A 15349-nucleotide genomic window follows, 5' to 3' on the forward strand; every position below is an offset into this window, starting at 1 on the left:
CCGCAGCGTAAGGCCCATCACCTTTGTCTCATCCAAAAATCGAAAGTGACATATACTGTATATACACACACACACACGTATGTATACGTATAGAGTATGCATTTATGTATGGAGACGGATATCGATCTGTAGGTAGATGGATCGGAAGTGAGTGATTTGTTTTGAACATTGTTGTTCTGTGCTGTCAAAGAAAACCGTTTGGTGTGGGCCCTGTTTGCTCTGGAGAGAATGGTGAGGAGAGCTCGAGGTCACGTTTGCGTCATTTTGACACGGGGGGGGGGCACGCACCATCGTGTCTCTCTCCCCCCCCTTACCAAAACGCGCACGTATGCTGTGAAGAAAGTGCAAACACAAAACAAGCACACAGCAGGAAAATTGACGGGCGCGGCTGGTGCGCGTGTGACGGGGCATCTTGAGGCCCAGATTGGGCCGCTGCCACCCTGCTCATCATCAACAATGTCGGCCTTCTTCTCGGAGGCTCGAGATGGAAGCGGCCGCCCTCGCAAGGTGAGTGACGCCGACTCCTTTCTGATTTGGCCGATTGTTCGTTTCGTTCACTTCTCCCTTGAGCACCACATAAGTCCGTGTGACGGATCGGCCGACCTCTCGGCCGATCATTTCAACTTGCCTTTCAATGGACAACTGCGGACCCTCCCCACAAAGGTTGCGCGTGTTTGGGGCACCGGGTTGAGTTGCGGGCCGTGCACTCTGCCGCTTTGGCCTCCGGTGCTTTTCTCGACCCGCAACGGTCTGCCGTCTTGTTCCGGCGGAAGGAAGTCCAAGAATCGTAAGCTGTTGTTTCAGGAAAGGCTGAATAAAGAATCCAATGAAAAGAAGCGTCTGTGGCCCATGTTTCTTCCAGCTCCTCCTCTCCGTTTCGCATTGTTGCATTAGTGAACCTCACTTCCTCCAATTTGAATTGAGATGGGGCTTTATTGGAAACATAGCACGGGCTTTTGGCGGGGGGGGGGGGGGGTTGGATGATGGAGACGTGGACTAGAGGGCGGCACGGGAGTGGACTTTCACTCCTGTCCCGGACCACAGTAAGAACAAACGCATTAAGAACTCCTGTCATGTCCTGCTCCCATTTCGCAGGTCAGTTCCATTCAAAACGGCTGCACGTTTGTCCGAGGGTTCTTTGGGGTTTTCTGTCTTCCTATAGGATAGTCCCGCCCCCATCTGTTCCCCTGTACCGTAAATGTCACCCTCTAATGTAAATTAGGAAGGCGGATGAGAGCATCCAACATGACCCGGAGCACTTCAGTCTCACGAGGGTCGCGGGGCGGGATCCACCCGGAACCGGTTGCCACAATCACACCAATTTGAAATCTTCACTTAAGATAAGATAAGAAAAACCTTTATTAGTCTCGCAATGGAGAAATTCCCGATTCACACCAGCAAAGTTATGAAAGGAAGAAGCAGAACAACAAAATATAGGAGCTGCTGGAAAGGCAGCCACTCACGCGGCGCCATTTTGAAGTCAAAATAACAAAAAAAAACCACAACACAACACATAGGACACAGACAGTCGTGCAATCTTCACCACTTTTCTGCATACACTTTGTTGTCTGAAGCAGTTCTAGACGAAAGAGGAGAGGATCAAAGTGTCCTTTCACCAGTGGATCAGAGACGTCATGCTGAAAATGTGCACACGTCTGCTACAAGCTAAGTTTTGAAAGCAAACGCGAAGCTATAGCGTCCATTGACGAAAAAGAGATTGGCTCACATCTCCTGTCCCATGTAAATCCACTTCAATTCCAAGCCACGACTCCCAGTTCCACATCCGCATCGGCGCTCCGCGCTAACGCTCCTTTCTTCTCATCGTCGGCTCCTCAAGCCTTACATCCATCCAGCCGCAGACCGTTCAACAGCACCGATCTCTCCGTTGACAAAGCGGGGCTATGAAAAATTGTCAGAGATTTTCTCGGACAAAGTTAAAGAAATGACTCGGCACACAGGAAAATTGTCTTCAATATCGGCGGAAGCGGATCTCTGAGAGCGAACGACGGTTAGTTGCTCCGCGATCACACTCGCCTCCCTCTCCGCCGGTTCGAACTTTTATTGGAAAATACAAGAAAGACACTGCCCCCAAGATTTGCACCCCGCACCCCCCGGTCCGGCCCCCCGGCAATGATCTGATTTACCCGAATACACAAGTCACAGACTTTGCTGATGACTAATGTCCACCTGGGCGCGACAGCTGTTCCCAAACTGTCTTTTGGTATTCAACAACTCTTTGTTCCCAATTTGTTTATTCCCACTCTGTGATTGAATTTAGCCTTCGCCCCCCTTGCTTTGACGTGATTACTCAAGAAAAGGCCCTCCGCCCAAACGGCCGACACCTCTGCGCTGAGCACGTCTAGACATGCCCAAATTAACCGAAACTTTAAACATGATACAATTTTGTTCGTAGATTTCTCTATCAAAAATGCTGCCCATAACAGGCGCAAGACACAAGCGCCACGGGACTGTCCAGCAACGACAGTCAAATGGCGCCGACATTCCTCCCGGGCAAAAACAGTGCTGGTATATCCATGCTGCCGAGAAGGCGCAACCACCAAGCACAGAGTTTCCTCCTTGATGAATGTCGTGGCCAAAAAATGCTGAAAAAAGTCCACATCAGGTCCACACAACGTAACAACAAACACAAAGTGACAAAACAAACCAAAAAAAGCAAGGCTCACAAGAGCACTTGCCGACGCCTGCCTACTCGGGCGAGATGGCTTTATAATCAATAAAATAATCATTAGCCTACCGTGCATGGTTTTGGACTGGGAGGAAACTAAAGTACCCAGAGAAAGCCACTCAAGCAATGGGTCGCAGATCCGACAGGAGGCGGGGGACAGGGGGGGGGTCCGGTCGCACGAGCCCACCGGGGTGTGGTGGGAGCCCAACCAGAAGCAGAAAGTCCCACCAAAGGGTTGTTGACTGGCCAGCCTTGAATTCAGTTGCAATTCTGTGGCATTACCCAAAGTGCGGCTCGGACGTAAAAACCATCGAGTTGGACCCAATCCAAAAAAAAAAGTGCTTTTTCAAAGGCTGCCTTTCACTTTTGGCAGAACCGCTTAGGAATCAATTCAGGGGCTTCTTCCTTTTATTGGACTTAACTGCAGCATTTGATACAGTGGATCACAGTATTCTGCTGACTCGTTTACAGCACTTGGTGGGCATTGGCGGCAGTGCTCTTGAGTGGTTTGGGTCCTATTTAGCTGACAGAACCTTTTGTGTCAGCCTTGGCTGCTCTGAGTCACGCACTGCTCCCCTGTCATGTGGTGTTCCACAGGGCTCAATTCTGGGGCCTCTGCTGTTCTCGCTGTATCTGCTCCCATTGGGTTCCATCTTAAGGAAACATGGTATTCCCTTCCGCTGCTATGCAGATGACTGCCAGATCTATGTCCCACTGAGCAAGAAAGACGCCTTCTCATTAAGGCCACTCCTATCCTGTCTGGAAGAAATCAAAACCTGGATGGCACTAAATTTCTTGAAATTCAATGAAAAGAAGACAGAGGTGATATTGTTTGGTCCCAGTGGCTCTTGTACATTCCATCCTGTAGACTTGGGCCCCCTGTGTCCTTATCTTAAGTGAACAGTCTCAAACTTGGGCCTTAAACTGGACAGTGATTTCAAACTTGATCGGCAAATTGGTGCCGTTGTTAAATCCAGCTTCTTTCATCTTAGACAGCTGGCCAAAATAAAACCTCTCCTCTCACATGAACACTTTGAGACAGTAATTCATGCCTTTGTCACATCCCGGCTCGATTACTGCAATGCCCTTTACTTTGGAGTCCGCCAGTCCTCCATTAAGCGCCTTCAGCTGGTCCAGAATGCCGCTGCCCGCCTCTTGACTGGTACTCGTAAGAGGGAGCACATAACTCCTACTCTGGCATCCCTTCACTGGCTCCCCATACATTTTAGAGTTATTTTCAAGATCCTCTTATTTGTTTTCAAATCTCTGAATAATCTCGCGCCACCTTACCTCTCTGAGCTCATCCGCCCCTACACACCTGCCCGGCGCCTCAGGTCTGTGGACCAGACATTATTAGAAGTACCAAGAACTAAACTGAGGCTCAGAGGGGATCGAGCCTTTTCTGTTGCTGGTCGCTCTCTCTGGAATGACCTCCCACTGAACATTCGGCAAGCCTCCTCGCTGCCCATCTTCAAAACCCTCCTCAAAACTCACTTGGATTCTTTGGCATTCGACTCAGCATGACTTAGATTTGTTCTTGGTTTTACTGTTTGGTGCTTTCTACCGCCTTTATTACCGATTTGTCTTACTGTTTATTGTGCATGTTAAATTGCTCCATGTACAGCACTTTGTATGCAGCGATGGCTGTTTGAAAGTGCTCTCTCTATAAATACAGTTGACTTGACTTGACTTTTTCACATCGGGTATGATAGGTTGGTCCCCCCTCTCACCCACCCCTTCAATAAATGAATTTGTCATGTACATACAGTGTATCTAATTTGGTATTCTTCTGGTGTCGTGATCTAAAACACCGAAGCGTGACAAAAGCCCAACAACCCCCCCCCCCCCCCCCCCCTCTGGATCTGCTTGGAATCCAGATCTCGTCTCAGTGTCCTCACGAATGTACTTGGTGCGAAATCTCGGGCTTTTTATAGTCGCACACGGAGCTGCTCAAGCTCTGACGCGATGCCGTTGGGGGGGAGGCATCAAGTATTCGGGCCCCGATCCGGCATGTTGTCGGAACACACCCGAGCGACAAGCCGTCGCTTGACTCGGGTGTGCCGGAGCAGGGACGGAGACGGCCGCCTACCTCTGCGCCATCTACAGATGGCCGACATAGATAGCTAGCTACTAAGAATAGATGGCTTCTTTTTTTGTGGAGTAAACAAGAGATGATCTGCTCCCGGAATGGAGTCGGGGATGGCCAACCGATGCACCGGCTCACGCGCCGCAGTCACCCAAACGATTTGGACAATTTGAAGTGAAAGCAAGCGTCCGACCGGATGCGTAGTCATTTGCCGGGCGATGACTGGATTGCTTCGCCCCCTTGCCGCCCGGAACAAGGCGGGCGGGAGCTTTCCGACGGCAAAGCATGTCCCGAGTTTCTGCGTGTGCTGACGATGAGCGCTCGCGCTCCCCCGCGAGCAGCAACAGGTGCACATGGGAGAGCGCGCGGGGAGGGGGGGGGGCTGTTGGGAGGGAAGGGGCGCGGCCTCGGGGGCCCTCCCACCGGCCCCTTTTTCGGGCCATGAGCCTGACCCTCGGCCCCCCGCTTGACGGCAGTCAGTCGGTCAGTGCGGAGCACGGCGTGAGCGCCCCAGGACGAGAGCTCGTGTCCCCCCCTTCTTGTTGATCTCTTTTCAGCGGCCACCATGACGACGCTCGAGAGCCACATGACGTACACCATCCACCACGAGCAGACCTACATGACCCAGGAGGATGACTGGGACCGCGACCTGCTGCTCGACCCTGCCTGGGAGAAGCAGCAGAGGAAGGTACGCGCCTCTACCGTCTCTGTGTGCGCCCGCGCGCCATCTGTGTTTGTGTGTGTGAGAGCCAGAGGTAGAGAGAGAGTTTTCAAATCCCCTTCATTTCTTTCTTTCTTGATTTCAAACGTGTTCGCCAATGACGTGTTTGTCTTGCTGGTCGTGGTGCCAAGTCGTGGCCGTGAGGATATTTTTGGTCTTGGAACTGTCTCAGTGTTGTCTTTCACTTGGCCCTCCTCCTCCTCCCCCCCTGCCCCAATCCACCCCCGCCCCCCCTTCCTAGGGGTTTTCTAAATATAATCGTGTCTTCGGCCTCTGTCGGCCTAAAACTTCACTCAACTTCGATTTGTTATTTTTTTTCGCCCCCCCCCCCCCCTTACCGGTGGCCAATTAGCACACCTGTGACCCGCTCCTCCCTCGAATCGGGCGCTTGTGACATCACCCTGACAGACTTGTTTCTGGCACCAGACTCAAATTGGCGCAACCGCAAGCCGCTCCCGACTCGAGTGAGGCGTCGGTGACGTCACGGCCCGAGCTGGGGGAGTATCCGAGGCTAGGAGGGGGCTTTGCATGTTCTGCTTGCCGTTGTGGATGAGATGAGCCAAAGTGGCTAAGAGACGGCGGCGGGTGGTTTCACTTCCTGCTAAGACCACTCGCCATCTCGCCTCCTCGCTCTCCGAAATGTCCCGATCCAAACCGCCCGCCGCCGACTCTCCAGCTCCCTCCGTCTTGGTCCGTCCCAAAGTTGGGGAGGACCGTCGCACCAAGGGAAGCTCCCCGCCGCCGTGTTTGTTTGGTTTTGAGGGGAAGCCGGTTGAGCGGGCAGTCACGGGTAATCAATCCACCAGTAAGTAGACCAGGAGTCCAGGACCCGGCAGTCCTCCTTCAAGTGACGTAGACCTCGTGAAGAGGTGGGTCGGCTGGGTGGGGGGAGGGAGGCGGGCAGGCTGGTGGCGAAGTGACCTCATCGCAAGAGTTGAGAGAGCAACAGGTGCGAGCCGCCGAGGGTGGAAGGCAAGCTTTCAGTGTGAGGGCTGACTTCATCGGGCCTTTTGCAAGTAGCTAGCTAGCGGGAGTGCTTGGGCACGCTCGTCATCCCCCCCGATCCATCCCTTCCTCTTCGAGCTTGCCTCAGGAATCTCGCCTTCTCAGCTGTCCGCCGGTGTCCCATAGCGACCCGATTTAGCTTGGATGCACCTTGTCTACGCACACGCGCTACTTGGCCTAGTGGCCTGAGAGGCCCGCATGAGGAGTCTGTCTAAATTTGGTCATGCGTGGCAAAAGGAGCCCCGCACCTGCCAGGACCCCCGGCTGGCCGCCCTCCCGGGGGGGGGGGGGGTGGCGCACATCAAATGCGAGCGGCGCCCTGAGAAGTGACCTCAATTCGGTGTCGGGTGACCCGCAGAAACGGCCGTCGAACTGTCAAACGTTTCGCTTGATCAGACGGGTCCCCTCGGTGACGAAAAAGTCCGCTCAAGCGGTGGCTCTTTTGAAGGCAAGCGTGTTTGGATGACGTTTTAAGGTTAGCGGCGGGGTCCCAAGGAACCGGTTCGCTGGGCGGTCCTGCCGATGTTCCACGCGCGCGAGCCTTCACGCAAACTCGGACCTGCTCACAACGGCCAAAGCGGTCTCATGCCCGTCCAGATCCTAAAAAGTTACCGGATGTCGATGAGTCACAACACAATTCAAATCGCCGCCTCTGTATCAAGACGCAGCAAATCACTGAGTAGAAAATTAAGTCCAGCTCGGGTTTGTGACAGTGAAATCTGCAATCATTAGTCTTGCACGTTGCCCTCTCATAAATCCTAGAAAATAGAAACATTTGCAGGGGCTCGCAAACGACGCCCATGTTTGGACTTCCTGAAAGCAGCGGTCCGCGCGTCGTCGCCTTCAAACAACAACCCTCGGTCGCACGACTGAAACTGGAAGCTAAGTGGGAATGGTGTGGTGTCCCGTTTGGAAATTCATCTTGTGTGAAAAGGAAGGAATGAGTCCAGAGAGAGTTCACGTGAGAGGGTTGCAGCGGTGCACAATTGCTCCTGCGCGCACTTTAGAGGGAAGACCACTTCCCGCGCGGAACATACGCTAATGGCGAAACCACAGACATAGAAATTTGATGGAGGCATCTCGGATCAGCACGCGCGTGCCTGTTCTGAATCCGGTGCTGTGCGCGCCCGCGCGCGGCAGACTTTCACAGCCTGGTGTAACTCGCACCTGAGGAAAGCCGGCACGCAGATCGAGAACATTGAGGAGGATTTCAGGAATGGCCTCAAGTTGATGTTGCTTCTGGAGGTCATATCAGGTAAGCGCGGCCGGCAGGCCAAAAGCCGGGCCGAGGCGCTCGCGTCCCGACGGCCCGGCTGACGTTGCGTGCGTGCGCGGGCAGGCGAGAGGCTCCCCAAGCCGGACAAGGGAAAGATGCGCTTCCACAAGATCGCCAACGTCAACAAAGCTCTGGACTTCATCTGCAGCAAGGGCGTGAAGCTGGTGTCCATCGGCGCCGAGGGTGAGCGGACTGCCGCGCGTCGCCGTCACCCCCCTGAGACTCGAGGATGACAAAATGGACATGACCTGTGCGTGTGCCCTCCCAGAAATTGTCGACGGCAACGTGAAGATGACCCTGGGAATGATCTGGACCATCATCTTGCGCTTCGCCATCCAGGACATCTCTGTCGAAGGTGCGTCTGCGTCTACGCGCGTGCGTGCGTGCGGACCCCGCGCGGGGGAATCTTGAAGCGCCGCTCGGCCGCAAGTCCAACGAGGAGGAAATGGAAGATTCTGCGTGCTAGCTGTTAGCTTCTCCGGTCACGGCGTTGCGCTCGCAAACTCTTCTGCTTGCGGTGAAGGACTCGGGACCTGTGACGCCAACACTCAAGAGGCCCACTCGCTCCTCCGTTTGTCGTCGGCAACGGTGCCAGTTTCCTAATTGGCCGTTGTTCCGCCTCGCATCGCGCCGCACGCTCACCGAGCCCACCCGCGACCAAACTCGGAGGCTCGTCCAGGCCGGCCGGCCCGTCCGACGCGTTGCCGTGTCGGGCAGCGGGTCCGCTTCACCGAGACGCCTCGGGAAAAGTCAAGTGGTTGTTGAACACGGTGGCGCGTGGGCTTCACGTGGCACGACGGACGTTTGAGCGCCCGCTTCCCGCAAGTTATGCAGCCACGCTGCTTCGCCGGATGACAGCCCGAGTAACCCTTTCTCATACCCGCACCGAGCTACTCTGTCAATTGTGGCGTCCGACGGACGGGTGCGTCGCGCGCTAGTTAGCTAGCCAGCAGGCTAAGCACACGCTGTCGCGGTCACATGGGCCGAGTGACTTGCAGGTTGAGCTTTTATAATTTTCCAAGTAGATGGGGATAATCTCCGATATGGCAGCGTGGGGCTTTCGCCGACTTTGACCGCCGATTGTCAAATTGTGCGTATCCCGCTTTCAAGTGAAGAGCTGTGCGTATGCACGTGTGCGTTGGTGTAGAGACGTCCGCCAAGGAGGGTCTGCTGCTGTGGTGCCAGAGGAAGACCGCTCCCTACAGGAACGTCAACGTACAGAACTTCCACATCAGGTGGGTCGCCGAGGGTATCCGTCCCCTTTCGGTCCCGTGCCGCTGCCCTTTTGGTGTCCATCCCTGATGGTTTCCTCCTGGTCTTCCGCCGTCTCAGTTGGAAGGACGGCCTGGCTCTGTGCGCCCTCATCCACAGACACAGACCCGACCTCATCGACTACTCCAAACTGAGAAAGGTGCCTCCTTCCTTCCTTCCTTCCTTCCTTCCTTCCTTCCTTCCTTCCTTCCTTCCTTCGCTTGTTGGTGGAGCTCCTCCCTGCAGGAGAGTTGAAAAGAGTCTGCACTCCTCTCAGGCCGTCTCTTGTCACAGTTGAGGTTTGTCGCCCGCAGGACGATCCAATCGGCAACCTGAACACAGCCTTCGAGGTGGCTGAGAAGTTCCTGGACATCCCGAAGATGTTGGACGCCGAAGGTGAGCGTTGGCGTCGGGACTCTGTCCATCACGATGACGCGTGTCCTTGTCGGTGGCTCGAGCGAATTGCGATCGGCGCAGCAGGCCTTACGCGGTGCCGTCCGGCCGAGGGAGAAGGTCGTCTCGGTGCTACTTACCAGATCCGCTCTGTCGACGCCTTCCCGCCCAGGAGTCCTGCTGGCTTGGTGGCGATTGTATTTCTTGTCCTTGTGTCCGGAAGTACATCCCGTGGCATCTGTCACCTAACAAACGTGTCGCGAGGGTCAATAGGCTAACTGCGGATGTGGCCCTTCAGACATCGTCAACACCCCCAAACCGGACGAGAAGGCCATCATGACCTACGTGTCCTGCTTTTACCATGCCTTCGCCGGTGCCGAGCAGGTACGCTTTTGTCGCCGGGGACCTTGTCGCGCGCTCGCGGGCCGCCACGTCTGACCGATCCCGTCCGGCGCGGGCAGGCCGAGACGGCCGCCAACCGTATCTGCAAGGTGCTGGCGGTCAACCAGGAGAACGAGAAGCTGATGGAAGAGTACGAGAAGCTGGCCAGCGAGGTGAGAAAGGCCCGCTCGCGTCGTCCCGCGCGCTTTTGGTCTCGGGCCACCCTCGAGCGCGCAATGCCTTGTGGGCCGAGCACAGCTTCTGGAGTGGATCCGCCGCACCATCCCCTGGCTGGAGAACCGCGCGGCCGAACAGTCCATGCGCGCCATGCGACAGAAGCTGGAGGACTTCCGCGACTACCGCCGCGTGCACAAACCGCCGCGGGTGCAGGAGAAGTGTCAGCTGGAGATCAACTTCAACACCCTGCAGACCAAACTCAGGCTCAGCAACAGACCCGCCTTCATGCCCTCCGAGGGCAAGATGGTGTCGGTGAGCGCACGGCCCCGCACGCGCGGCGAGCGCGAGCGAGGCACGAGTCAATGGCGGGCGGCGTTTCGGTCCCGCAGGACATCGCCAACGCCTGGAAGGGTCTGGAGCAGGTGGAGAAGGGCTACGAGGAGTGGCTGCTCACGGAGATCCGTCGCCTCGAGAGGCTGGACCACCTCGCAGAGAAGTTCAAGCAGAAGTGCACCATGCACGAGTCGTGGACCGCCGGTCGGTGCCCGTCGATTTGCGGCCATCAGTGTGGCGATGACTCGTGACCGGAGCCTGGCCTTGCCCCGCGCGCTTTCAGGTAAGGAGGACCTGCTCTCCAGGAAGGACTACGAGTCGGCGTCTCTGATGGAGATCCGAGCGCTGATGAGGAAGCACGAGGCCTTCGAGAGCGACCTCGCCGCTCACCAGGACCGTGTGGAGCAGATCGCCGCCATCGCGCAGGAGCTCAAGTAAGACCGAGACCTCGGCCCGCCTCCGGCGTTCTCGCCGTCATTCTCCGTGTCGCGCCTCAGCGAGCTGGACTACCACGACTCCGCCGTGGTCAACGCCCGCTGTCAGGGCATCTGCGACCAGTGGGACAACCTGGGCACTCTGACCCAGAAGAGGCGTGACGCTCTGGAGGTACGGAAACCCGCCCGAGGTCCGCCGTGGCCGCCGTCTCCGCTAACGCGGGCGGCGCCTCCCCGCAGCGCGTGGAGAAGCTGTGGGAGACCATCGACCAGCTGTACCTGGAGTTTGCCAAGAGGGCGGCGCCCTTCAACAACTGGATGGATGGCGCCATGGAGGACCTGCAGGACATGTTCATCGTCCACAGCATCGAGGAAATCCAGGTGTGCCACCAACGCCGCGCGCCGTCCGTCGTTCCTATTCTCGCAAGGCTGAAGGCTGCGTTTCCTTGCCACCGCCGCAGAGTTTGATCACCGCCCACGACCAGTTCAAGGCCACGCTGCCCGAGGCCGACAAGGAGCGCATGGCCACGCTGGGCATCCACACGGAGATCGTGAAAATCGCTCAGACCTACGGAATCAAGCTGTCCGGCATCAACCCCTACACCAACCTGACGCCCCAGGACATCGGCACCAAATGGGACACGGTGAGCCGGCGGGCGGGCGAGCGGCGTCCGGTCAGGTCACGCACTCTTTGTGATGGCCCGGGTGTCGGTGTGCAGGTCAAACACCTGGTGCCCCTCAGAGACCAATTGCTGCAAGAGGAAGTGGCCCGACAGCAGGCCAACGAGCGGCTCAGGCGCCAATTTGCCGCCCAAGCCAACATCATAGGACCTTGGATACAAACCAAGATGGAGGTAAGGGCCCAAATTGGATAGTTTGATGGAAAATCGACGCGGTCTGAGCCCTGAAACTCCAGGGCTGAAAACTGAGGCCCGATCCTTTTTCCATCTTCGGACGTGAGGTCGTTTTTGCTCCCAAGCAATCTCATGCATTGATTGGCCGTTGCCGTGACATCTTGGCCATGTCATGGAACTTTCTGCTGCCCCCTCCCACCTCCCCCGCTCCGGTGTAGGAAATTAGCCACGTGTCTGTGGACATTGCCGGCTCTCTGGAGGATCAGATGAACAGTCTGAAACAGTACGAGCAGAACATCATCAACTACAAGTCCAACATCGACAAGCTGGAAGGCGACCACCAGCTGAGCCAGGAGTCGCTCATCTTCGACAACAAGCACACCAACTACACCATGGAGGTAACGTGCGCACAAGGCGGCTGCGGTGGGCCCGTGGGCGGGGCATGGTTTTTTTCTTTTGTTTTGTTTTCCTTGTCCAGTCCACTAAGGTCCCACTTGATCCTCTGCAGCACATCCGTGTGGGTTGGGAGCAGCTCCTCACCACCATTGCCAGAACCATCAACGAGGTGGAGAACCAGATCCTGACCCGTGACGCCAAGGGCATCAGCCAGGAGCAGCTCAACGAGTTCAGGGCCTCCTTCAACCACTTTGACAGGGTGAGGCGTGTGTGTCGGACGCATGCGGTGGACGTTCCATTGATTGATTGATTTAAAAAAAAAAACAACATTTAACAAAGCGATGGGCCAGGTCACTTGCAGGTACAGTGAAACTCCTCTAGAATGAAACCTACATGGGCGAAAATATGTGAAAAACTCTTCATGCATGAACACAATTCCCATTCTCCTGCCCCCCATACGACGAAAACCCCCGTTGCGTTATACGAAAAAAATTTCTCTGCTCCAGCCTCGCAAAGACGTTCACTACAACAAAGTCTTATCCAACAGCGACCTCTACTGCTTTGTTCGGAAACGGCAGCAGCAACCACCACACTGGTTTACAGAGTGAACGATGTTTATTTCGGTCACAGCTGCGAGTTTCCTGGACTCAACATGCTCATAGCTGCTCTGCCATTGGCTTACCGAGCATCATCCTGGCCTCCAATTGGCCAAGAGGGACCTCACTGTCTATGTGTGTAGATACTGAAGCTAGATCCGTAGCATCCGATTAGCTGCTCAGAGTAAATTGCTTATGGCTCGACTGACATTCAAATAAAGGAACGATTCCTCGAATGCTTTACTCGTTATCATGCTAAAAACAGCCACGGGACGAAAACCTTATGCTAACTGGAGCGCTAATGAGAGAGAAGCGCTCCAGTTAGCGTAAGGTTTTTAGCCTTCGAGAGCTAACTATGGCCATCGAGGACTACGAAGCGTCCCGTGGCTGGCTTAAAAGTTCATTGCATGCCAGGAAGTATTGGTTAGTGTTAGATTCAGACGAGGATGGACGTTGCATTGCTAAAATGGCTCCAAAACGGACGTTTTGATGTCAAGCAGTTAAGACAAGAAGAGCTCTGATGCTGGAAGAGAGGGTAAAGTGATCAAAATGAAAGACGGAGCAAGCAAAATTAAAGACATTATCCAAGAAATTGATCTAAGTGAAAGTGAATGCTGATCGTAAATTTCGCAATTTCTTTCCCTTTTTTCTTTCTACACTGACAATATGAAGTGTCAAATAAGTGTGTGCTCATACTTATGCACTATTGGAATAAAAATAGAGTACACATACGTTTGTGTGTGTGTGTGTGTGTGTGTGTGTGTGTGTGTGTGTGTGTGTGCTTACATCTGAGATCAAATTTGCTACAGTGAAAAAACCCCTGTTGTGAAAAATTCCTTGCTGCAAACATGATTTCGTTGTAGAGGAGTTTCACTGTATTTGTCTTTTGTAGAAAAGAAACGGTATGATGGACCCAGACGACTTCCGCGCCTGCCTCATCTCCATGGGCTACGACCTGGTGAGCCTCACCCAGCGCACTGGACTGCTTTAGCCATGTGTCTCTTTTCAATCTATGGTTTACTTGCAACAGGGAGAGGTTGAGTTTGCCCGCATCATGACCCTGGTGGACCCCAACAACACTGGCGTGGTCACCTTCCAAGCCTTCATTGACTTCATGACCCGAGAAACTGCTGAGACCGACACCGCTGAGCAAGTCATGGCCTCCTTCAAGATTCTGGCTTCAGACAAGGTACGCGCGCATTGATGAGCATTTACGATTGGCCAGCGCCGTTTGTCAGCGCTCGATGAAATGGGTGAGCGGCAGGCCACGGTGACTTGTTGGGACCGGCCCCAAGTCGGCCCTCGGGTTTATCCCGAAGCTTTCGGCTGGTGCTCAAAGCGACCGTATTTGCTATATTCAATATTCGCTTTTGACTTGGTAAAATTTGTTCCGTGACAACTGACATTTCGTGACACATTTCGGGAATGGATTCAAATTCCATCAAATCAACGGATACATTTTTGGATCCTCCCTCCAAAAGTGGGCTGAGTTTCGCCATGTTTATTGACCTCCGCTTGTCTATTTCCACTGAACTGAGTTCACACGCACAAACTAATGTATTTGTGTGTGTGTGTGTATATATATATATATATATATGAGTGTGTGTGTGTGTGTGTACACACACACACACGTACACACAGTGTATGCATGAATAAAAATCCACTGTGGCATTTTCACCGGCAAGACAAAAAATGAGGTGAAAACGCCACAGAGAAGTCAATGTCTTCAAACTCGTATCGCTCAGCCAGCGGCAACGTAAGATGGCCGCCGCCGGCGTCACGCCTCTTGACGGCAAGCCCAAAGAGCAAGATTCCTTGCGGATCCAGTCTGCGCACAACGTAAAGCAACGTTGCTTTGAATGGACATGTTTCCAGAGGCGCTGATATGACCAACTACTCTGGTCGGTATTACATTTTCAAAAACCCGAATCGACATGGCCGCTCGAATATTGCTCAGATTTGAGTTTTGAAAGGGTTATTGACTGCATGTCAACGTAGCCGAGGATTGTGAAATGAGCAACTCCTGGTCGATTTCATCAACTTTTCCACATCCCTCAATTTGAACTTTGAAAAACTTTGCAACGAGCAATATACAACTAACCCCGACGTGAGACAAGAGTCACCCTATGCGACCGAGCACTGAGAACGTTCCCCCCCCCCCCCCCCCAACTCAGAACTACATCACAGTGGAAGAACTCCGCCGCGAGCTTCCGCCCGAGCAGGCCGAGTACTGCATCAGCCGCATGACGCGCTACGTCGGCCCCGACAGCTCCGCCGGTGCCCTGGACTACATCTCCTTCTCCAGCGCCCTCTACGGCGAGAGCGACCTGTGAGGCCCGCCGGGAGGCGTGGCCACTCCAGCAACTTGTCTTTGTTGTACCGCCCATTTACACACACGCACACACACGCACACACACAATGCCCCACGGCGGGTCTGGAGGAGGGATGAGAGCAGCGACGTGATCAGAAGTCAAGTGTTGTGGGTAGCTCCAGGTGTAAATAAAGCAGCACAGGGAATGACGACAAGTGGATCCTCCTTTTTTTTTTTTTTTTGTGTGTGTGTTTTGGGAGTCTTAACGAGATGTGGTTGGAAGGTTTCTGACGGGCTGATGTGTGACCTTCGACTGTGCTCCCTCCTCCACCGCCCCCACTAAAATCCACATCAAAGCTTTTGGAAACAACAAAACTTGAAATAAAACCTTGTCAGATTTGAACCATCACTGCACAACGCCGTGTCTTGCTTCTTCCTTGAGCCGTGCG

The 15349-nt window shown here is 54.4% G+C and overlaps 1 protein-coding gene across 1 annotated transcript; it reads left to right on the forward strand.

Annotated features, from left to right (window-relative positions):
• The first annotated feature begins 988 nt into the window (after nucleotides 1–988).
• On the forward strand, nucleotides 989–15317 carry actn3b (actinin alpha 3b). The gene is made up of 21 exons (XM_086105508.1): nucleotides 989–5460; nucleotides 7639–7753; nucleotides 7838–7957; nucleotides 8043–8129; nucleotides 8922–9009; nucleotides 9107–9185; nucleotides 9340–9421; nucleotides 9717–9802; nucleotides 9880–9972; nucleotides 10058–10288; nucleotides 10366–10513; nucleotides 10593–10743; nucleotides 10807–10915; nucleotides 10984–11124; nucleotides 11205–11387; nucleotides 11463–11597; nucleotides 11816–11995; nucleotides 12106–12252; nucleotides 13482–13547; nucleotides 13620–13778; nucleotides 14764–15317. The coding sequence occupies exons 1-21, from the start codon at nucleotides 5338–5340 to the stop codon at nucleotides 14920–14922; spliced, it is 2682 nt and encodes an 893-aa protein (XP_085961634.1). The 5' UTR covers nucleotides 989–5337; the 3' UTR covers nucleotides 14923–15317.
• The last annotated feature ends 32 nt before the right edge of the window (nucleotides 15318–15349 follow it).

The sequence above is a fragment of the Hippocampus guttulatus genome, chromosome 2 (genome assembly GCF_054856545.1).
Source record: "Hippocampus guttulatus isolate MCC_2025c chromosome 2, RoL_Hgut_1.0, whole genome shotgun sequence".
Taxonomy (NCBI): domain Eukaryota; kingdom Metazoa; phylum Chordata; class Actinopteri; order Syngnathiformes; family Syngnathidae; genus Hippocampus; species Hippocampus guttulatus.